The sequence below is a fragment of the Aquarana catesbeiana genome, linkage group LG04, assembly GCF_042186555.1.
Source record: "Aquarana catesbeiana isolate 2022-GZ linkage group LG04, ASM4218655v1, whole genome shotgun sequence".
NCBI classification, from domain to species: Eukaryota; Metazoa; Chordata; class Amphibia; order Anura; family Ranidae; genus Aquarana; species Aquarana catesbeiana.
Window position 1 is genome coordinate 622,541,881 of NC_133327.1, and position 25,434 is coordinate 622,567,314.

A 25,434-nucleotide genomic window follows, 5' to 3' on the forward strand; every position below is an offset into this window, starting at 1 on the left:
CATTCCTTATGTAAAGATCTATTTATGATAACAAAAACTGTCCCTGCAAATATCAAAGTATGGGATGTTTGGTGCAATTCGGTCGTTCAATTAAATAGTTGACTAGATCATAATATGGTAGAACTACTCATGTACAGCACATGTCCGATTTCCAGCTTAATATACTGTATACTTTATATATCACTGCAAAACAAGGAAACAAGGGACAGCGGTTTCTTTTTTTTTTTTTTTTTTTTTTTTTAAATAAATTCTAAACAAGGTGTATTTTATTGAGTTTTGCAACATTGAAGACACAAGGAACCAATACAGTTCACAAGACACAGACATCAACAATAGACAGCCAGACTAACAAACTAACTGTGTTTCCCTCCCTCCTCATACTTTAATGCATTATTAGTATTATGATTTATCGGTCACGGCATGCGAAAACAGAAAAGTTGTGTATCATACACATATGAAAAGGTGTCCAGACCCAGACTGAATGACAGTCCTGTCTGGATCACCACAGGTGCACCATTTAGCTGCCTGTAGGTCATCTTTTCCTCCTGCCGCTGCTGTCATCTTCACAGCAGGGCAGAGAGCAGGACATGCAATAGATCTGGATGGAGGGCGGGAGCTGCTCCACTTTTCAAGTTAACAAGTGGCCGATTGGGTGCTACGGCACAAGGTGGTCCTGGCAACTAAATACCCACTGCCTAAAAGGAGAAATTGGGAAGCTCCTGCTCATCATCCAGACCCATCACACCTCCTGTGCTCGGCTATAAATGATAGGACTAGAAGGGCAGGGAAGAGGAGCACACTGATGTAAAGGAAGGTGGGGGCTTTGCAGTTAAGGCAGACTGCTGTGCAAAGAGTGGACTGCTATGTAGGGGGGGGGGGGGGGGGGGGGACTGAGATATAACAGGGTGCCACGATGAAAAGTGGGGTGCTTTATGGTTAAAAGAGGGGACATTGATGTGAAGGAGGTCTGTACTGAAAAGGGGGGGACTTATGAAACTTATGAATAATAGCAAAAACAGGTTTGCTCTACTGGAAGAAAATGTTACGGACTGGACCTTCATGAATTTTATTTCGATACCCCGGTCATAACACAGTGTGAATATAAAAAGTCTACACACCCCTGTTCAAATGTCAGATTTCTGTGGTGTAAAAATGAAAAACTAAAATAATGTGGTTGGATAAGTGTGCACACCCTCTTATAACTGGGGATGTAGCTGTGTTCAGAATTATGCAATCACATTCAAACTCATGTTAAATAGGAGTCAGTACACACCTGACATCATTTAAAGTGCCTCGGATTAACCCCAAATAAAGTTCAGCTCTTCTAGTAGGTCTTTCCTGACATTTTCTTATTCGCATCCTACAGCAAAAGCCATGGTGCGCAGAGAGCTTCCAAAGCATCAGCGGGATCTCACTGTTAAAAGGTAGCAGTCAGAAGGGTACAAAAGAATTTCCAAGGCATTAGATATACCATGGAACACAGTGAAGACAGTCATCATCAAGTGGAGAAAATATGGCACAACAGTGACATTACCAAGAACTGGACATCCCTCCAAAATTGATGGAGAAGAAAACTGGTCAGGGAGGCTGCCAAGAGGCCTACAGCAATATTATTAAAGGAGCTGCAGGAATATCTGGCAAGTACTGGCTGTGTGGTACATGTGACAACAATCTCCTGTATTCTTCATATGTCTGGGCTATGGGGTAGAGTGACAAGACGGAAGCCTTTTCTTACGAAGAAAAACCATCCAAGCCAGGCTAAATTTTGCAAAAACAGATCTGAAGTCTTTCAAAAGCATATAGGAAAATGTGTTATAGTCTGATGAAACCAAGGTTCCAAAAGATGTTTGGCGCAAAAACACTGCACATCACCAAAAGAACACCATACCCACCGTGAAGCATGGTGGTGGCAGCATCATGCTTTGGGGCTGTTTTTCTTCAGGAACAGGGGCCTTAGTCAAGGTAGAGGGAATTATGAACATAGTTTACCTCTGTCTAATTTTTTTTTAGATCACAGAAACCTGACATTTTAATGGGAGGGGGAGGGTTCTCTCTATCCTGGGGCTGGATGGGTGCATTTGACACCGTTCCTGGCTGCGCTCATGTGTGTGGTGCCCAACGCCATCCAACCCACTGTTCCTGTACTCATGGAATTGAACTGAACTCTCGGGTGTTTGTCCCCTACCCATATGACCCCTTACTCCGAACCCAGATTTGGGACTGTGGATTGCTGCCCAATTAAGGGCCGCCGGCCTGTGAGATGGCGACCTTGGGAAAGGTGACCTACAATACTCAATGCCCTGAGGTTCCTAGTTTTGGGTATTATTGTTGCCCTTTTCTATCATCTAGTCACCTGTTGCCCTAGTCGCTTCAGAAGTTTGACTACTGTGTGGTGGGTGTATTGTATCTAATATATTTTGGCTGCCCCTTATGGGTGGCCCATAATTGTTTTTGTTTTTTTTCCTGTTTATATAAGGGTTGGATGACAGTGACCCCCAGTCTTCAACTGGTGGTGTATGTGATCGAATAGATGTCTTCCATCCCAGTTTAATCTGTTATAGAACTCTCTTGCTCATGTTTGTTTTACACTTTGCAATTATTGATCCAACGTCCTGCATTTGATGTGCCGGTTTCTTAGCTTGCTTGCTCTACCTGGGAGGCACCGTTTGAAGAATGAGGGAACTCCTTGTACCCATATGTATAGGTCTTATTTTACTTGAATACTCTTAGTGCCTTTTATAGTACGTTAGATATTGTGCTTATTTTATTTGTGACCCAAACAGCAGATACCTCCTGTTACAGGGTACTATTCAGGACACGGAAGTTACCATCCTGACATACTATGCCCCAAACATAAATCCAGGGCCCTTTCTGACCCATGTTTGCTCCTTGTTGAAAGCCTACCAGAAGGGTACTCTCCTTTTGACAGGAGACTTCAATGTGACTCTGAACCCTGCGCTTGACAAATATCCCTTGGAACATAAAGCACCTTCTCCGGATGCCAAAAAGTTTTTACACTCACTGCGAAGTCATGACCTGGTGGACTTCTGGAGAGAGCTCCATCCCCTGGGCAGGGACTACACTCATTACTCTCATCCCCATCATTCCCACTCACAAATTGATCATATGTTTGTGTCCAGGAAACACCTTCCTGTAATTATACCCCCCTCTATATTAGCGGCTCCATGGTCAGACCAGAACCCTGTTCTGGTTGTTTGCCACTCTTTGCTCTGCAAACCTCAACATTCCCCCTGGGTCATGAATGACTTCCTTCTGTCTTTCAAGGAGATACTAGCAGATATTCAACAATCTTCTGTTGACTACTTTCGTCTTAATGTTGGTTCTGTTTCTTCCCCTGTGACCCTATGGGAGGCATACAAAGCGGTCCTTAGGGGACATGTTATTCAACTGGCATCAAAGTGCAAGAGGGAACACTTATTGACTCAGCGAACCCTGGAGACGATTGGAATCATTATCGATGACTGAAGCAATCCCCTACTCCTGCAAATCGCAAACTAGACCAAGCCCGTACAGAATTAGATTAATGTTTGACGGATGAGGCGGAACGCACACGTCTCTGGGCTCGTCAGTAGTGGTACGCCAAGGCGAATAAACCTAACAAACAGTTGGCCAATAGGTTGCGTCTTCTCCCCAGGCCATAACCCCATTACCTTTCGCACTTGCCATAATATCCTCACAGGCAACCCCAATGTGGGTCGTGGACGAATTTCAACATCGCCTTACCACTCTATACTCGCTCCCTAGCCAGTCCTCCACCCAGGGCTTGGACACCTTTCTGGATGGCCCGAAACTACCCTCCTTAACTGAAACCCACATGTCATTAATGGCCTGAGACATACAGGTCTCAGAAGTTTTACAATGTATTAAAGAACTAAAAGTGGGCAAGAGACCGGGCTCGGGTGGCTTTACGGCACTTATCTATAGGAAAATGGCCGACGTTGTAGCCCCCCACTTAATGACCATGTTTAATTCTGTAAAAGATGGTCAAACCTTTACTTCTACCCTCCTGACCCCCAATATAGTAATGATTCCTAAACCTGACTAGGACCATTCCTTTTGGGCCAATTTTAGAGCGATCTCACTTATAAATAGACATGAAAATTAACAAAAATTCTGGCCAACCTCCTTGAACTTCTTTTTACCACGTCTTATTAAAAAGGATCAGGTGGGCTTCGTCCCGAGAAGACAGGCAGGAGACGCCATTAGACGGCTGCTTCAAATCCAACATATTGTACACAGCAGATCCTTGGCAACTATGTTCTTATCCCTCGACATGACTAAAGCCTAACACCTTGTCTTGGCCTTACTTGACGGTACTCCGCCACTACGGCTTTGGCACCTAATTTTTGAGCTGGATCTCGGCATTATAGGACTCTTCCCGGGCCAAGGTCAAGTACTAGGTTTTTGAATCACCTCTTTTTCCCATCAGGAGGGGGACCAGGCAAGGCTGTCCACTCTCTTCGCTTCTATTTAGCCTAGCTTTAGAACCCTTAGCGGAGGAGATACGCTCTCACTCAGACATAACAGGAGTAGACATAGCAGGTACTTCTCATAAGATATCATTATTTGCGGACGATAGCCTAATTAACCAACCCCCACATCGCCTTGCCTAGTCTGTTCTCTCTCCTGGATAGCTTTGCGTTATTTTCGGGATTATCTGTTAACCCTACCAAATCGAAAGATATGTCTCTTAATCTTCTACCCTTGGAGCTGGCAACCCTAAAAAACGCTTTCTCATTTCAATGGCTCACTTCTCTGCCTTAGCTGGGGATGAGGCTCACTCCAACGTACGAGGGACTCTACCAAGCCATTTTCCCCCCTATGTTTAGGAAGCCATCGGACATGCTGTCCTCCTGGTTCCATCTCATGTTATACTGGTTCAGCAGGATTGTGGCGGTCCGCATGACTTATATTCCAAAACTGCTGTACCTTTTTCGCGTCTTGCCGGTCCCAGTTCCTACACATATTCTGCGCATTCATCAACGTAAAATGCTGAAATTTGTCTGGGGTTCCACCAGACCCAGAATCAACAAACAGGTTCTATACACCCATAAGATCAATGGTGGCCTCTCGGGCCTCAATCTTCAAGCCTACTATACAGCACCGGCCTCAATCTTCAGGCTTAATTTCTTTAGTTTACGCAGCAATCATCTCCTCCAAAAAAAAAAAAAAAAACACAGACCAAACCTGGCAGGTCACAACTATCGCTCTGTCCAAATGCTCCAAAAATGTTCTCATTTTGGAGAATGCATGTAAAATATCATACAGATGGTATTATACCCCGGCTAGATTGGCTCGTTTCATTTCAACTTATTCTCCTCTGCTTCCAGGGATGCTCTCGAGAAGGTACCATGTCACACATCTGGTGGACATGTCCAAGAGCATGTAGATTATGGGTTAGAGTCTATGCCCCTCTCCGCACCTTATTTCATACCAATCTGAAGAGGGACCCTTAATGAGGCTCTCCTATGTAAACCAATAGGACTACTTCGTCTGGAACACCAGCTGGCGCTGCATCTGTTTACTGCAACTAAACTGACTATAGCAAGAGCCTGGAAGAGGCCCATACTTAGCCTTGAGGCTGTTAAATATCGTATGAACGACATTATGGTAAACGAAAAGCTGACGGCCATACTTTCAGACACTTATGATAAATTCCTTAGGACCTGGCAGCCTTGGGTCACCTACATATGACCTACCAGATTTGATTCTACGCTCCTAATCGATCTAATATCTGCTTGCCCCCCACCGCGTGGATCCTCCTTTCCTTTTTACTCCTACCCTCATTTGTTCTTCTGGTCTGTCACCCCTCTACTCCTTCCTTTTCTTCTTCCCACACCCCCCCCCCCTTACTCTTTTTACATATCCTATCTCACCAGGCCACCAGGCTTGAGCCTGGCTGACATGGTCACATGGTTAATTTTCAGCATTGTTATATTGTATACCCTCGATATTATATCTTTAGAATAGGTGGTTTGATAATACACTGCATGCAAAAACTCATGAGGGCGTTTTCTATCTACACTCTAAGCAGCGTGTTCCAGGATACTGTAGCTCTAGAAGGGGATACTTATCCCCCCCAATCGTTCTACCTTATGGACCTGAACATATCAATGCACTCCTTTTTTTATTTGTCTTCCTTTTGCTCATGGTATTTTATGTTTATCTCCTATGTGACCATAGATGTGATGACCTGTTCTGTTGAACTGATTACTAATGAAACCCTTTGTACAAGAAAAATATTAATCTACATAAAAAACACAATTGACAGTTTTAATGGAAAATAAATGACTTTCTACAGTGATCCCATGTCTCTATCAAACCCATGTGTAAGAATTCAGAGTCCGGGGACCTGTGCAGACGCTCCCCATCAGCATGTCATGAGCAGATCTGACCAGGGTGGACAGAGCCACAAATATTTCTCAGGGTGTAAAGGTGACAGATTCCACGCCAGAAGCTCTTCTACTGGAAGATTTTGGGTTATTTTTAACAACTGTTTTAAAATATGTTGATTTTTTTTCCCAGGCATTAAAAACGTGATATTTACCCAGCTTGAGGCAAAGTTTACAGAAGGTTGGGACCTAGAAGCCACTGAGCACTATGAATTTACTGTAAGCCTTGCAGGGTTCATAGTCATATATGCTTGGGTCTCCATAGCAACCGGATCATTTTAATCAGTCTAAAAATAATGTACAGTAAGATTAGCCTTGTGTTCTGCTGCCTCCTTTTCTGTGGCCTTTCCAATCCCATTACAGCTCAGCAATAAGGATGAGCCGAACACTCCCCGGTTCGGCTCGCACCAGAACTTGTGAACAGGCAAAAAATTTGAACAAACACACGGACACTGTTAAAAGTCTATGGGATACAAACATGAAAAATCAAAAGTGCTCATTTTAAAGGCTTATATGCAAGTTATTGTCATAAAAAGTGTTTGGGGACCCGTGTCCTGCCCCAGGGGACATGTATCAATGCAAAAAAAAAAAAAAAAAAGTTTTAAAAAATGGCCATTTTTTTGGGAGCAATGATTTTAATAATGCTTAAAGTGAAACAATAAAAAATGAAATATTCCTTCAAAGATCGTGACTGGGGGGGTGTCTATAGTATGCCTGTAAAGTGGCGCAGTTTTCCCATGTTTAGAACAGTACCACAGCAAAATTACATTTCTAAAGGAAAAGAAAAGACATTTAAAACTCCGCTGTAATGAATTGTCGGGTCTCGGCAATATAGATAAAACTCATTGAAAAAATTGGCATGGGTTCCCCCCAGTCCATTACCAGGCGCTCTGGGTCTGGTATGAATATTAAGGGGAACCCCGAACCAAAAATTAAAAAAAAAAATTGCGTGGGGGTCCCCCCAAAATCCATACCAGGCCCTTGAGGTCTGGTATGGATATTAAGGGGAACCCTGTGCCAAAATTAAAAAAAAATGGCGTAGGGGTCCCCCCCAAAATCCATAACAGACCCTTATCCAAGCACACAACCTGGAAGGCTGCAGGTAAAGGGGGGACAAGAGAGCGCCCCCCCCCCCGAAACAGGCCACATGCCCTCAACATGGGGAGGATGCTTTGGGGTCCCCAAAGCACCTTGTTGATGGGGACAAGGGCCTCATCCCCACAACTTTGCCCAATGGTTGTGAGGGTCTGTGGGCGGGGGGGCTCATTGGAATCTGGAAGCCCCCTCTAACAAGGGGACCCCCAGATCCCACCCCCCCTCCCCATTTGAATTGGTAACGGGTACAATGAACCCCTACCATTTCACCAAAAAAAAAAAAAAAAAAAAAGAAAAAGAAAAAAAGTGTCAAAAATAGTAAAAAAAGGACAGGAGACACATTGGGACAAGTCCTTTATTAACCACTTGCATACCGCCTCACGCAGATTGCCTGCCCGTGCCATTCTGCCGCAGTATAAGTAACGTATGGGTTCGGACCCCCCCCCCCCCCGGGTGCCCGAGGCGGTCGGCTTCTGTCCCCGAGCAATCAGAGGTGAGTGGGAGGCCATCCATTCGTGGCCACCCCCTCGCGATCGCTCCCAGCCAATGACAATCTTCCTCTGCTGCTGTATAGTAAACAGCAGCAGAGGAAGTGATGTCTTTTCTCCTCAGGTCGTTTTTTTCCGTTCCGGCGCCGAGGAGAGAAGACATCTGAGTGAGTGCACCAACAAAACATACAGTAAAACACACCAGGCACACTTTACACCCCCCATCACCCACCGATCACACCGCCCCCCCCTCCGTCACAGTGACACCAAGCAGTTTTATTATTTTTCTGATTACTGCATTGGTGTCAGTTTGTGACAGAAGTGGTAGGGCAGTTAGTGTTAGCCCCCTTTTGGTCTAGGGTACCCCCCTAACAAAGTTTTAACCCCTTGATCACCCCCCGTCACCAGTGTCACTAAGCGATCGTTTTTCTGATTGCTGTATTAGTGTCACTGGTGACTCTAGTTAGGGAGGTAAATATATAGGTTCGCCGTCAGCGTTTTATAGCGTCAGGGACCCCCATATACTACCTAATAATGGTTTTAACCCCTTGATTGCCCCCTAGTTAACCCTTTCACCAGTGATCACCATATAACTGTTACGGGTGACGCTGGTTAGTTTCTTTTTTATAGTGTCAGGGCACCCGCCGTTTATTACCTAAAAAAAGGTTTAGCCCTCTGATCGCCCGGCAGTGATATAACTTAGGTTTTAGGGTCAGATAGGGTCTGCGTCAGATTAGCGCCAGTACCACTAACACCCACACACACAGCATACGCCTCCCTTAGTGGTATAGTATCTGAACGGATCAATATCTGATCCGATCAGATCTATACTAGCGTCCCCAGCAGTTTAGGGTTCCCAAAAACGCAGTGTTAGCGGGATCAGCCCAGATACCTGCTAGCACCTGCATTTTGCCCCTCCGCCCGGCCCAGCCCAGCCCACCCAAGTGCAGTATCGATCGATCACTGTCACTTACAAAACACTAAACACACATAACTGCAGCATTCGCAGAGTCAGGCCTGATCCCTGCGATCGCTAACAGTTTTTTTGGTAGCGTTTTGGTGAACTGGCAAGCACCAGCCCCAGGCAGCGTCAGGTTGGTGCCAGTAGCGCTAACACCCACGCAAGCACCGTACACCTCCCTTAGTTGTATAGTATCTGAACGGATCAATATCTGATCCGATCAGATCTATACTAGCATCCCCAGCAGTTTAGGGTTCCCAAAAATGCAGTGTTAGCAGGATCAGCCCAGATACCTGCTAGCACCTGTGTTTTGCCCCTCCGCCCAGCCCAACCAAGTGCAGTATCGATCGATCACTGTCACTTACAAAACACTAAACACATAACTGCAGCGTTTGCAGAGTCAGGCCTGATCCCTGCGATCGCTAACAGTTTTTTTTGGTAGCGTTTTGGTGAACTGGCAAGCACCAGCAGCCTAGTACACCCCGGTCGTAGTCAAACCAGCACTGCAGTAACACTTGGTGACGTGGCGAGTCACATAAGTGCAGTTCAAGCTGGTGAGGTTGCAAGCACAAGTAGTGTCCCGCTGCCACCAAGAAGAAGACAAACACAGGCCCGTCGTGCCCGTAATGCCCTTCCTGCTGCATTTGCCAATCCTAATTTTGAACCCACCACTTCTGCAGCACCCGTACTTCCCCCATTCACATCCCCAACCAAATGCAGTCGGCTGCATGAGAGGCATTTTCTTTATGTCCTCCCGAGTACCCCTACCCAACGAACCCCCCCCAAAAAAGATGTTGTGTCTGCAGCAAGCACGGATATAGGCGTGACACCCGCTATTATTGTCCCTCCTGTCCTGGCAATCCTGGTCTTTGCATTGGTGAATGCAACGCTACCATTCACTAGTTGAGTATTAGCGTAGGGTACAGCATTGCACAGACTAGACACACTTTCACAGGGTCTCCCAAGATGCCATCGCATTTTGAGAGACCCGAACCTGGAACCGGTTACAGTTATAAAAGTTAGTTACAAAAAAAGTGTAAAAAAAATAAAAATAAAAAAATAAAAATAAAATAGTTGTCGTTTTATTGTTCTCTCTCTCTATTGTTCTGCTCTTTTTTACTGTATTCTATTCTGCAATGTTTTATTGTTATGTTTTATCATGTTTGCTTTTCAGGTATGCAATTTTTTTATACTTTACTGTTTACTGTGTTTTATTGTTAACCATTTTTTTTGTCTTCAGGTACGCCATTCAGCTGCAGCGCTGATTTATTTATCTTGACAGCAACAGCGTTTGCTCCCACGATCTATAAAGCCGTGACTCCAGCGGAGGTGATATATGCCGAAGCATGGGGGCAGCAGGGGCGGAGGAGCGATTTGCTCCTAATTTTGGGGGCAGATGCCCCCATGCTTCTGCATATATAAATGGTGCATGTATGCCCATCATTAGAAGTGGGTGGGCATACCCACCAATCAATCTCTTTTTTTCGTTCAGCCCACAGGCTGCATGAAAAAAAAAAAAATAGATTACAATATATGCCCAACAAGGACCAGCAACGTACTGGTATGTTGCTGGACTTTGAGTGGTTATACCAGAATGATGCCTGCAGGTTTAGGTATCATCTTGGTATCATTCTTTTCAGCCAGCGGTCGGCTTTCACGTAAAAGCAATCCTAGCAGCTAATTAGCCTCTAGATTGCTTTTACAAGCAGTGGGAGGGAATGCCCCCCCCCCCCACCGTCTTCCATGTTTTTCTCTGGCTCTCCTGTCCCAGCAGGGAACCAGAGAATGCAGCCGGTGATTCAGCCAGCTGACCATAGAGCTGTTCAGAGACCAGAGTGGCTCCAAACATCTCTATGGCCTAGGAAACCGGAAGCTACGAGCATTTCATGACTTAGATTTCGCCGGATGTAAACAGTGCCATTGGGAAATTGGGAAAGCATTTTATCACACCGATCTTGGTGTGGTGAGATGCTTTGAGGGCAAAGCAGAGATCTAGGGTCTAACAGACCCCATTTTTATTTTTTTATTTTTTTTTTTAAAAAAAAGAGTACCTGTCACTACCTATTGCTATCATAGGGGATATTTACATTCCCTGAGATAACAATACAAATGATTAAGAAGAAAAATGAAAGTTAAACAGTTTAAAAATAAGATAAAAAAAAAAAAAAAAAAAAAAAAAAAAAAGCACCCCTGTCCCCCCCCTGCTCTGATGCACAGGCGAATGGAAGCGTTGGTCTGGCGTCAAATGTAAACAGCAATTGCACCATGCATGTGAGGTATCATCGCGAAGGTCAGATCGAGGGCAGTAATTTTAGCAGTAGACCTCCTCTGTAAATCTAAAGTGGTAATCTGTAAAGGCTTTTAGAATGTATTTAGTTTGTCGCCACTGCACGTTTGTGCGCAATTTTAAAGCATGTCATGTTTGGTATCCATGTACTCGGCCTAAGATCATCTTTTTTATTTCAAACATTTGGGCAATATAGTGTGTTTTAGTGCATTAAAATTTAAAAAAGTGTATTTTTTCCCAAAAAAATGCGTTTGAAAAATCGCTGCGCAAATACTGTGTGAAAAAAAAAAACGAAACACCCATTTTAATCTGTAGGGCATTTGCTTTAAAAAAATATATAATGTTTGGGGGTTCAAAGTAATTTTCTTGCAAAAAAAAATTTTTTTCTCATGTAAACAAAAAGTGTCAGAAAGGGCTTTGTCTTCAAGTGGTTAGAAGAGTGGGTGATGTGTGACATAAGCTTCTAAATGTTGTGCATAAAATGCCAGGACAGTTCAAACCCCCCCCCCCCCCCCAAATGTCCCCATTTTGGAAAGTAGACACCCCAAGCTATTTGCTGAGAGGCATGTCGAGTCCATGGAATATTTTATTAAGTTGCGTGAAAAAGACAATTTTTTTTTTTTTTTTGCACAAACTTGTCACTAAAAGATATATTGCTCAAACATGCCATGGGAATATGTGGAATTACACCCCAAAATACACTCTGTTGCTTCTCCTGAGTACGGGCGTACCACGCGTGAGACATTTTGGGAGCCTAGCGGCGTACAGGACCCCAAAAACCAAGCACCGCCTTCAGGCTTTCTAAGGGCGTAAATTTTTGATTTCACGCTTCACTGCCTATCACAGTTTCGGAGGCCATGGAATGCCCAGGTGGCACAAAACCCCCCCAAATGACCCCATTTTGGAAAGTAGACACCCCAAGCTATTTGCTGAGAGGTATAGTGAGTATTTTGCAGACCTCACTTTTTGTCACAAAGTTTTGAAAATTGAAAAAAGAAAAAACAAAAAAAAAAAAATATTTTTTTCTTGTCTTTCTTCATTTTTAAAAACAAATGAGAGCTGCAAAATACTCACCATGCCTCTCAGCAAATAGCTTGGGGTGTCTACTTTTCAAAATGGGGTCATTTGGGGGGTGGGGGTGCTATCTTGGCATTTTATGGCCTTCGAAACTGTGATAGGTAGTGAGGAGTGAATCAAAAATTTACGCCCTTAGAAATCCTGAAGGCGGTGATTGGTTTTCGGGCCCCGTACGCGGCTAGGCTCCCAAAAGGTCCCACACATTTGGAATCCCCATATTCAGGAGAGGCAGCTAAATGTATTTTGGGGTGCAATTCCACATATGCCCATGGCCTGTGTGAGCAATATATCATTTATTTTGTTCATTTTTTTGTCATTAATCACTTGGGACAAAAAAAAAATTAATATTCAATGGGCTCAACATGCCTCTCAGCAATTTCCTTGGGGTGTCTACTTTCCAAAATGGGGTCATTTGGGGGGGTTTTGTACTGCCCTGCCATTTTAGCATCTCAAGAAATGTCATAGGCAGTCAAACTAAAAGCAGTGTAAAATTCTAGAAAATGTACCCTAGTTTGTAGACGCTATAACTTTTGTGCAAACCAAAAAACGCTTATTGACATTTTTTTTACCAAAGACATGTGGCCGAATACATTTTGGCCTAAATGTATGACTAAAATTGAGTTTGTTGGATTTTTTTTTATAACAAAAAGTGGAAAATATCATTTATTTTCAAAATTTTCGGCCTTTTTCCGTTTATACCAAAAATAAAAACCGCAGAGGTGATCAAATACCATCAAAAGAAAGCTCTATTTGTGGGAAGAAAAGGACGCAAATTTCATTTGGGTACAGCATTGCATGACTGGGCAATTAGCAGTTAAAGCGACGCAGTGCCAAATTGTAAAAAGTGCTCTGGTCAGGAAGGGGGTAAATCCTTCCGGGGCTGAAGTGGTTAAAAAATTTAAAAAATGTCCTGCAATATAGATCCATCTCACAATGCCCGACGAACCGAAAAAAGAAAAAAAAAAGCTGCAACAGCTCCGCCTCCATGGGAGGCTCCTGCCGAGTGACGCTTCTGCTCTGTGACAGATGTTATATAGCTGAGGGCTGGGCCACCCGGTGACATAAACGGGTGACCCTATCCCCCTGATGACATGTGACATCAGAGGAAGGCGGGGGTCGCTCATTTATGTCACCGAGTGGCCCTGCCCTCAGCTAGAACACAGCCGTCACTGAGCAGAAGAGTCACTCGGCGGTAGCCTCCCATGGAGGCAGAGCTGTTGAGGCTTTTTTTTTTCGTTGGGCGGTGTGACACGGATCTACATCGCAGGACATTTTTATTTTTTAATAAAAGGACTTGTCCCAAAGTGTCTCCTGTCTTTTTTACTATTTTTGACACTTTTTTGTGAAATAGTAGGGGAACAATGCACCCGTTACCTATTCACATAGGGGGGAGACCAGGATCTGGAAGTCCCCTTGTTAAAAGGGGGCTTCCAGATTCCGATAAGCCCCCCCCCCCGCAGACCCCCACATTCACCGGGCAAGGGTTGTGGGGATGAGGCCCTTGTCCCCATCAACACTTTCGACATCCGATTCAGATTTGCAAGCAGAAATTTCAGAAGGGAGAAACTCTAAAAATTTCTCGTATGTCAACAGAACATACAAGAAAAATCACATACAAAAGACTGCGCATGATCAGAAATAAATAAAACAAAAACAAAAGAAAGCCTTTGTCGTACGAGAATTTTTGTACAATTAGTAGCATCCTCGGTTTTGATGTGATGTGAAACAATGTGGAAAACCAGGATTGTTTACCCAATTTTCTCATAGTGTGTACTAGGGATGCACCAATCCTGATTCAGAGTATTTTCATGAAAATGCACCCGATACCTGAAACTGATACTTTGCAGTGCTTTTTGCGTCCATACAAAATAAATGGGCGCAAATCGCACTGCAAAGAATCACATGCAATTTGAACAGGAATGAAGTGCGATTCCTGTCCGAAGTGCATACCATTTCCCCCACTGTGTGAACCCAGTATAGCAAGTGAAGCACCATCTGGTGCAGCAATGGGAAGTTTATTAAAAATCTTATAACAACTCACATTACACTACATATCTAGTCAAATCCAAATCTGCATGAATTTGTATTACTTGTACATATACTTACCTTGTATGCTTATTTGATAGAGCGCTTTGATCAATAGCAAAAAATATCCCCCGGAGGAAGCCCAACGTGCGAAAAATGTTGGGAGTTTACCGCCAGTATACTGCATTTATGCATCGATTAATGCATGTACCCTGATTGTAATGAATTTTTTTTAATTTTTTTTTCTTAAAATAGGAGCTCTAATATGTTTAAATGAGCTCATGAATTTTTAGTGATGTTTAAAGCAGAGTTCCACCCATTTAAAAGTCAGCAGCTACAAAAAGTGTACCTGCTGACTTTTAATAATCAGACAATCGTCTGTCCCACGGTCCAGTGATGCGGGTGCAGGAAGCCTTGCTCCTCTGCCCCTCCTCTCCGCCAGAAGGAAGATCACCTCTCCCCCTCCCTCCCTGCAATCTTCTGGGACACGTCACAGGTCCCAGAAGGTTTCCCGACGAGTCCATGGAATATTTTATATTGTGACACAAGTTGCGGGAAAAGGACAAATTATTTATTTTTATTTTTTTGCACAAAGTTGTCACTAAATGATATATTGCTCAAACATGCCATGGGAATATGTGAAATTACACCCCAAAATACATTCTGTTGCTTCTCCTGATTATTTTTTTTTTCCGTTCAACCCAGTCCAGGATCCCAGCGATTAGATGCCCCATTAAAAACAATGTGAGGCTCACAGCTCTTGCAGCTATTTATGGCCACTCATCCACTGGCACCAACATGGGGGGCCATTATTGCATCCACCCACACCAACACTGGGGGGCTATTAATGCATCCACCGGCACCAACACTGGGGGGATATTAATGCATCCACCGGCACCAACACTGGGGGGATATTAATGCATCCACCGGCACCAACACTGGGGGGATATTAATGAATCCACTGGTACCAACACTGGGGCTATTAATGAATCCACTGGCACCAATGCTGGGGGCTATTATTGTGTCCACTGACATCAATGCTGGGTTTTAATCATTTATTATTACTGCCACCGACACCAAGAATAAGGGCTTCTTTTACTCCCACTTTCTCTTCAGTATGTGTTCTGGTATGGTGCCAAAAATTCAGCAGGACTGAAATTTTTGGTTGCCTTGGTACATTCATTTTGAAACAATGCAGCTCGATGCACAAAAACACACAGCTATTGTGCAGCCTTCTAGAGGTGTCAGGAGCTGCATTTGAAGCCCTCTATAATTTTTAGGCTGGGTTGTGCGATCACAGACATTGCATGTGATTCACACCGCATTGCTGTACAGATCACATGCTTTGTCCGTGCGATGAGAATTCAGCCAAAAAAACTTTATGGCTGAAATTGCATCGCATTCGCACCAAAATGGTGCAGGACCCTTTTTTTGGACCGCGCCGGAATCGGACTGCATGTGTGTTCACACCTATGCGATCCGATTCCTGCACCATTTCACAGTTCGCACTGCGATCTGATCTGGGGGTGTCATTAACTTTACACTGACACCCCCAGCGGTTCACAGGTGTCATTGTTAACCAGTATGCAATTCAGGTGCGATGCAGGAAATGCTACTGAATCACAGGGTTTCCCGCATCGCACCTGTGTGAACTGGGACTTAAAGACAGGAGAGAATGAACTGGGTATAATAAAAGCTAATTTTTCAAATCAAGTTCTCCGCGTATAAATAAGACAAAACGCAGGACGCCGGCGTGAATGTAACCTAAAAGTGCTTTTACGGCTTTTCTACTTCTGTGCACAATTTGCACTTTAAAGTAAACCAATAACAAAGTCATGGACACAGCGCTGCTCACATGTAGTGCAACAGCATTAGGATAGGTAAATGTTCATTCAAAAGGTAAGTTTACCTTTCAAAAAATAAATGCACATATTTTTGCAGGTAAACAAAACGTGCATTTATTTATTTACTGGAGCCTGCAGAGCATTGCACCCATAATCATCAGATAGTGGGTGCAATGTCAGGCTTCTGCAGTCTTCCTCTAGCTTTGTGCCCGTATACAGGGTTTTAGTTACAAAACTAGAGGAAGACTGAATAAACTATGAGCAGTGCACTCGCAGTCCACTCAAACTACAAGTACATCTGCCACAGTGGTAGTTTTTTCATTCACACATTCGCACAGCTGCTCCATTTTCAAAAAGTGACAGCGGGTCTGGCTAGAAGATCTTCCACCTGCTTTCACAAAGCTGGGATCGCTGGTGGTGGGAGTTGGGTGCATATGAGAATGTTACACCTTAAATATAGGCACAACATGCTCCTAAAGGTGAACTTATCCTTTAATTCTTATCAATACCCACCCACAAAAGTTTGTTGTGTTCCAATGTAAAAACCACAAACGATGAGCTGCTTCTCCTCCCCCCACCCTGGTGACATGACACCATCAGCACCCCCTGATTGCATACACTGTACAATCTTCTTCAGATCTACCATCAACCAAGAAGTATGAGGGCCTGCTTGACTGGATAAAAATTTAAAGTATTGTTTAGACTTATCCTCATATTATAAAGTTTTGGTAAATCTAAAGAGATTGCACAGAAATTGTAAGATCGGACTGTACAGTGTATGGCCAGATGCTAAAGTACTGTGTTTTTCATAAACTGTTTTTTTAATTTTTTTTAAACAAAATTTTTCCCTTTTCTCCTCTCCTCCAGCCTCTTTCAGCTACTTCCCGTCTATATGGACTAGTTCCAGCATCAGCTGCACATAACTGCTCTGGACTGGCTCCCTGAATGACATCAGACCATGCCTGACCAATGTGTGTTGGCACAGCAGGGTGTAGTCTCCATCAGGGGTGCACATGACAAAGAAACAGCACAACTGGATGACCATTGTCAAACAGGAAGTGCCTGATGCAGGGCTTTCATGGTAGGATCACCAGACATTCTTTTACCAATAGTTGCTAACAAACATGTTATACTTACCATGCTATTTCACAGAGCAGTCCCTTACCTCCTCTTCTGGAGTTCCCCGCTGGCGCCTCTAAGTGCCCCCATAGCAAGCTGGGCACTCGTGTGGGCTTACTTCTGAGCTGGGCTGTGTGCGCCCATAGACATACACAGCGTGGCTCGACCCCCGCTACCCTCTCACAAGATTTGACTGACAGCAACAATGGCTCTTGCTGTTATCAGTGCAGCCTGTGAAACCAGCAAGAGGGGAGAGAAGACCTTCAGCTGGGAACAGCATTGGATCGGCAACAAAATAAAAAGCAGGTAGCTGGATGTTTTTTGTTTAGAACCACTTTAACAAATCTTGTATTAGAAGCGGAACTTGCAGTACAGAAGACTATTAGTCCCAGGCTCTTAGGATATGGAGAGATAGAGATAGATATATAGAGATAGATGATAGAGAGATAGATGATAGAGAGATAGATGATAGAGAGATAGATGATAGAGAGATAGATGATAGAGAGATAGATGATAGAGAGATAGATATATATATATATATATATATATATATATATATATATATATATATATCTATGAGAGAAATGTTTTTTTAAAGCCAATTTGATGTGAATACAAGGGCTTATTTTTCAAAATTTTATGAGAAGTTCTGTGTGCGGACCACCACACCCTGAAGAGAACCAGGTTATTATATATTCAGGGTTGCTGGGATTTCTAGCCCCTTTGGGCATACTGGGGTTTGTATTGGAAGCACAGCCTGCAGTACAGAGAACTACAAGTTCCAGTCTAACCAGGCTATAACACACACACATACATACAGCTGCTGGGAGTTATAGTGCCTCTGGACGCACAGGTCATACTGGAGCCTGCTATGGAAGCCATGTCTGCCAATGTACAGAACTACAAGTTCCAGCTTCCAAAAGACAGGGCTGATTGGAGTTGCTGTCCCTCTTAATACACAGAGTGTACTGGGGCTTGTAAGGGAAACACCAACTCTAGTAGACAGAACTACAAGTCCCAATATGCCTCGTGTATCTGGAAAGAAAACAACTCCAAGTTCCAGGACCTGATATACACAGGTATGCTGGGAGTTGTAGTCTCACTGGATACATAAAGCATACTGGGCTTTGTAAGGGAGCACAGCCTATAGATATACAAAGGAGTGCTGGGAGTTGTAGTCTCTTTTTGGATAACCAGGGTATACGGGGACTTGTAGTTCTCTATACTACAGGCTGCGCTCCCTTACAAAGCCCAGTATGCTTTGTGTATCCAGTGAGACTACAACGCCCAGCACACCTGTGTATATCAGGTCCTGGAACTTGGGAGTTGTAGTCTCTCTGGATACACAAGACATCTCCCAGCAGTCCCAGGACCTGATATACACAGGAATGCTGGGAGTTGTAGTCTCTCTGGACAATCCGGTTATACTGGGACTTTTAGTTCTCTATACTACAGGCTGTGCTTCCCTTACAAGTCCAAGGACTTGATATACCCAAGAATGCTGGGAGTTGTAGTCTGTCTTTTGGAAGCTGGTGAGGCTGTGTATATCAGATCCTGGGACTTGTAAGGGAAGCGCAGCCTGTAGTATAGAGAACTACAAGTCCCAGTATACCCTGATTATACAGAGAAACTACAACTCCCAGCATTCCTCTGTATATCAGGTCCTGGGACTGCTGGGAGATGTCTTGTGTATCCAGAGAGATTACAACTCCAAGTTCCAGGAGCTGATATACACAGGTATGCTGGGCGTTGTAGTCTCACTGGATACACAAAGCATACTGGGCTTTGTAAGGGAGCACAGCCTGTAGTATAGAGAACTACAAGTCCCAGTATACCCTGGTTATCCAAAAAGAGACTACAACTCCCAGCACTCCTTTGTATATCATGTCCTGGGACTTGTGCTCCCTTACAAAGCCCAGCCTGTAGTGTAGAGAACTACAAGTCCCAGTCTCACCAGTAGAGCCCTTTCACACCGGGCCACCCATAGCGGCGTTTTACCATTGGATTAGCGGCGCATTTCAGCCGCTAGTAGGGCGCTTTTACATCTCCGCTAGAGGCCGAGAAAGGGTTAAAACCGCCCGCAATAGCGGCATTTTGCCGGCGATATCCCAGCGCTGCCCCATTGATTTCAATGGGGAGCAGCGGTGGAGGAGCAGTAAACACACCGCTCCAAAGAAGCTGCTGGCAGGACTTTTTTTCCCATCCTGCCAGCGCAGCGCTCCGATGTGAAAGCCCTCAGGGCTTCCACACTGGAGACAATGCTGCAGCTGTTTGAGGGCGAATTACAGGCGCTATTTTTAACACTATAGCGCCTGTAAAACGCCCTCGGTGTGAAAGGGGTCTAACACACAGCTGCTGGGATTTTTAGTTCCTCTGGATACACAGGCCATACTGAAGCCTGCTATGGAAGCCCAGCCTGTCTGTGTAGTTATAGAAGCCCCAGCTTATCAAGAGCTAGATAGAAAATGGTTGTAGTCGTCCCGGATACAGAAAGCACACTGTGCCTGTCAGTGCACAACCTCACCGAGATATAACTCAGCCAGCTGGCTACCATGGAAACGCAGCGCTCGCCCCCCTCCTCACCTTCATAGGATCAGCCTGGTAGAGCTTCTCAGCGGCCCGGGTGAACTCCTCCCAGGCTCGGTAGTACGGCATGGTGTCTCACTTCTTTCCCCTTTGGATGGATGACTGGGAGGCCGGAGGCCGGAAGCCGGGATCACACATCAGCATTCCACATCCACGCCGTCCGCGAAGCTCATTGGCTGACGCTTTGACCTCTGTCCAATCGGTATAGACCACCGAGTTCGAGCCTCGAACACTTCCGGGCCGCGCAAGACTCTGTGGTGGGAAGGAGCGTCGTTGTGAGGTAAGAGATGTGAGGTGCGCCTTCTAGCGACCAGTAATTGAATAGCACAGTGCGCTGTATTTGAACAAGGGAGCTGGAGGTGCTGAGACTGTATATAGACTATAGCTGAAGAAGATCCCTGATTACCTGGACACTTCCTCCATATAGCTATCCTTTATACTGAGCACAGATCAATTTCATAATATAAATAAAAATGTGATTTTTACATCACATATACATATATATCTCATATATATTTATGTGTGTGTGTTTATTTATATCTGTCACCCCATTGGGGAAATTTTACCTCACTTCCTGTTCCTTATGAGTAATAAGGGAGTGCAGCCATTTCTGGGACAGGAAGATGCAGACATCAATAAAAACATTATGAAGGTTTAGCTCCGGCTCACACCGGGCATGGCTTTGAAGTTGCGCTACTTTCGTGTGATTTCAATGCCGCTAATCAGTGTGACTTCATGTCACACAGAAGTTGGACAGATGTCAATGCACGTCGCACATCAAATCGCACAAAAATAATGCACAAAACTTTTTCAAAGTTGCTGCGACTCGCATCGGACTGATTTGAACGGTTCCATAGGGTGTGACTCGTTATGCGACTTTACCTGTCAAGTCACACCTGGTGTGAGCGGGGGCTTAACCCCCTCCACTTTACTAAAAATGTGCATTTGTTTTTGCCTGCATCTCCATCACTTCATGTCCTGATAGGATGTCTGAATGGGACATAGCCTAACTAAAGGGCCAAATCAATTTTCGGGGGCCCGACAGGCTGAGCTATTGCTGCAGTCATTGGTGGGTCCGCTGACAGAGATCTGATTGGCCGGATCATTCTATTAGGATACATAAATAATTCTTCTAGGGGATTTTCAGGGAGAAGCAGCCAGATCACTGTTCACTGCACACAGAGGTCTGTGTATTTGTAAACACAGAACTCTGTGCTGTGATTGGACACAGCCGATCAGCAGGTTTCAGTCCAAATCATTGGCTGGAAACTTCTGCCAAGCTCATGCTGCGTCCAATCACAGCACCGGTCGGGAGAGGGCGTGTGCATGCACACCTCGAACTCAGAAGACAGGTTTTGATGGTATTGATGGTACAGTATATTACCAGGATAGGTCAGGCAGGTGAAAAGAACCGTATTGTCAGCTCTCAGGGGCCCTCTTGCTCTGGCATTCAATTATTCCAGAGTCATCCTCAGACAAAATACATACACACATTTTTTTGTCATTAAACCTAAATTATAATATTTAAAAACGGAATGCTCGGTATTAAACCCAAAAACTAAAATGTAATATATTGCAGCTTACTAATTCTTAGATGTGGTGGCTGCGTTCGTTTTCTTTTTTTTTAGGCTTGTTTACCTTTATTTTCACCTGGTGATCCAGCTAGTTACACACTTCCTGTCTTAGGGTGTCTTTACTCTGGATGGAGGAGCAACGGAGACACAGCTGGATGGCAGCATTGTCAGTCTGGGGAAAGGGTAGTGATGTAGATTGACTAGCAGATTTAGATGGACTTGACTAACAAATCAAATCTCAAGCTTACACTTTACAGGCAGTTATAGCAACGGGTTTTTTTGGGTTTTTTTGTGGGATAAAGGTTTAATACAAATTACTAAAGCTGACAATTGTAAGCACCCCTGTCAATGGTAAATGGTTTGTCTCAAACCACTAACTACCTTCTTTGCTGGACAGCTTGGTCTGTTAAAAGAGGATGAAAAATTACAGATTTAAGCCTGGTACACACGATCAGACGAATAATTGCTATTTTTGTTGTTGCATGCTAGTCTCATATCTAAAATGAAGAGGTTACTCAACTTACGAAAATGTTCCTACGACAGAATACAACTTCGGAAGTGATGTAATGTGTTGAATTTTTTTGTAATGTATTCTTTCCTTTCCGAGCATGCGTGGTCTCGCTCTTACAATTTTTTTCGGGCGAAAACTGTACCGATCAAATGAAAATCGGACATTGTGTTCACTTACAACAACAATTTTATAGCCCACACCTGCAGGTTTTGTTGTCCGAAAAGTTGGAATCAGCTGCCGACAGCACTATAATAACGATCAGATAATCGGACAATCGTTCATCGTATGATATTTTACTTCCGATCTCCTTATCATGTGTACGGGGCTTTAGGCTTCTTTCAGACAGGCAGCAATGCTTACTTCCTTTTAAAAAGTAATCCTGCAGTGGATTGCATTATACAGGTCAGTATAGCGGCAGTTGACAGGCGTTCAGGAGACGATCCTGCCACCTCCTGAATGTCTGCTTTTTTTTTTTTTTCAATCTGAAGGGGGATTTTGTAGTTAAAAAATTGCACCCCAGCTGCAAGCTAAGTGTTTGTCTCTTGGTGGCGATGCGTTCTCATTGAACTCAATGTTAGGAAGTGACACTTTTCAAACTCTGTAGTTTAGAGAATAAGTGCTGTAGCCGCGGCATGTGTACAGCCTTGTCAGGTTGTAATGTTAGCATTTGGTTGGGCAGCCTGGAAGAAGTAAAACTGCAGTTCAGCCACCTTTTTTTACTGCTCTCTGGCTGCCCCAGTGAAAGCTCTTACTGATAGAATCACCAGGTGGGAAAAAAAAGGAAAACTAAGGCAGCCACACATCCAACAATTGGTAAGCTGCTATATATTACATGCTTTAATCTATTTTTAAATGCAAGCAGTGTGAATAATTATTATTTTTAGACAGGATTTCTAATGAGGCTTTTCCTATGAGGCAGGACCCCTGACCCTCTGTCTGGACAGTGCTGATTGGCCCTGTGCCGATCACATGCACCCTCCCAAGAAAAAAAAAACCTCTAGAAATACACACCAAACTGAGCATGTGCAGTTTGTCTGTCTTATCAGCAGAGGCGGCCTGTAATGCAGGGCGCAGGGGCGCCACTCCCCCTAATCCATGCGCCCGGCCCCCTAAGCTACATGCGGGGCGCCGGATGCATTGATTCCAATGGGGTTTTTTTTTTTGTTTTTTTTTTTTTTTTTTAGATGCATGTGGCCAGAGGCTCTAATAGGCTTCAATAAAGGGTGGGCTCGGAGGGTGGGGGGCAGAGCACTGCACCCCAATCTCACCCAGTTGTGTGACAATAGCAAATTAATATTCACTATTGTCTTCCTGATTCTCCTTCCAGCAAATCAGGAAGTGGGTCCTGAGACCCATCACCCGATTGGCCGAGAGGAGAAGCGATCCCATTGGCAGCTGAGGAGGAGGAGAGAGGAGACGCAGGGGAAGCCGCCGTGAAGGAGGAGATGCCACCCGGTGGAAGTGCTGCCCGCAACCTAGATGGGGTAAGTGCAGGGCTGCCGACCGACCAGGGGGAGGGGGGGGGTGCCTGTGACCCGACCCCTGCCAAAGAATATACCACCAGCCGCCACTACTTATCAGGAGATGGATTGGGGACAGTGGAAGAAGGGGAGGATCAGAGTAGACAGGATCAATTCTACAATGCGCAGGATTAACCCCTTAGATTCCACGGTGAGTATAACAAGCATGCTTTACTGCAGATACAGACAGATTTTACTGTTGTGGGTTTAGTAACACTTTAAGCTTTAAAACAAATATAAATCTTTTTATCCGCAGCCCAATTGTGACGGTTATCTTTAAATTGAATGTGGGATCAGGGGAGTCTATATTTTTAAACTATAACTCTAAGCAGCCAGCGCTGTTCCAAAATCCCCATAGGGGACCAGCAGAAAGTTATTTTGTTCCCTCGTCCTCCGCAATCTTTTTTTTTTTTTTTACAAACTCTCATACGCGGCGTGCTACTTTTCCAGCATTCCGTCACTGCGCCTTTGTAAAGGGATTGCACACAAACAAAGGGCATCGAAACATTCGTTTGGAAATAGCTACCTAAGGGAACTATCTAACCCGCTCAGGAGTCCTCCAGCCGGCTCACAAAGGGAACCGTTGTTCTGGATTAATTTCTCAAACCGAACATTCCAAAGTCACATCACGTTGGAGAGTAAAGAATTCTGGGATCACAGCCAACTCGAGGAGTCCAACGTGGGGGGGGGCACAGGATTTTGGATTTTTCTTTTCTTTAAATACTAAGGATGCTCAGAAAGAAAAGATTGTTGGAGATAGATAAGAGATTCCGAGTAAGGGGTCAGTGATAAATGCACTAAAAATACAATATAAATCTCAGATATGTTTTCCTTCATATTGAGCTTTTTAAAGTAGACTCCGAATGACATTTATTTTTGCTAAATCGCTGCATATCCTTACCAAATTCTTTGGGGTTTTTTTTAAGACTTGTTTTCACCCTTTTTATCCTTTCCTACATCTCAGTACTGCTGATTTTTTGCAGCAGGTGTAGCAGGGAATAGGAGGTGATGCAGCAATTGCTAAATCACTTCCTACTCCTGTAGTAAACAAATGGGTCACATGACTGCTCTTATTCAATAATTGATGCTAGAGGGGAGTCTGGCACAGGATCAATGTGCCCTCTGCCAAGAACTCCAAGCGCCATCTTGGGAGAGCCTGTGTCTCTTTGGACGCAGAGCTCTCTTGTGACTTGGGTGGACAACTGAGACTTTTAAGGCATTATGCATAACCCCTGCTAGGCCAGGGATGGGACAAGGGGTGGGCAGTGGGCAGGAGGGGCGGCTGCCCTGGGCACTGTGGTATCATGGGAGGTGGAGGGCACCACGAGGAGATGGGGGAGGGGATTTGTGTTGGGTGAGGGTATGGGGAGGATATGTGTTAGGAAGGGGCATTTGGGGTGTTTGTGCCAGAAGAGGCGATATGGTAGAGGGGAATATTGTGGTGGGAGTGGGGATTTGGAATGGGGGGGGGGGGCGGGTGTACTCAGAGTGGAAATTTAAGGGATTTGAAGGGTAGAGCATATGTGTTAGGAGGGGTGATTTATTTTGGTTGATTTATTTTGGTTGGGGGGCATTTGTGCTGGGGGGATTCCAGCAAGGGAAGTGGATTTGTACTGGGAAGAGGGGGAATTTATGCTTAGAGGGAACGAATGCAGATTAGTCCTATTTTTTTATTTTTTTTGGGGGGGGAGGGGGGTTCCTGCCTCATAATGCTCATTCATATTGGGGCTGGGGGCAGTTTGGCATGTTCGCCCCAGACTCTAGATAACCTTGTCCTGGCTAGGTCATATGGATGGTGCCTGCAATTTGGGAAGTTTCAGAAAGAGACCTGCTTGCGAGGGAGAGGTAGGCTTAGCTAGACCTGGGGGCAAGCCCCTAATGCGTGAGACAGCATAGGGATGCTCACTGGTGTCTCTGGAGTTGGCTTGGCATCC

The 25,434-nt window shown here is 44.5% G+C and overlaps 1 protein-coding gene across 1 annotated transcript in view; it reads right to left on the reverse strand.

Annotated features, from left to right (window-relative positions):
* Nucleotides 1-20,072, reverse strand: part of SRP9 (signal recognition particle 9) — a 32,690-nt gene extending 12,618 nt beyond the window's left edge. Inside the window, exon 1 of the mRNA XM_073628319.1 lies at nt 19,893-20,072. Within this exon, the coding sequence (XP_073484420.1) occupies nt 19,893-19,964 (72 nt within the window). The 5' untranslated portion in view covers nt 19,965-20,072. The remainder of the gene's footprint in view (nt 1-19,892) is intronic.
* Nucleotides 20,073-25,434: the final 5,362 nt, after the last annotated feature.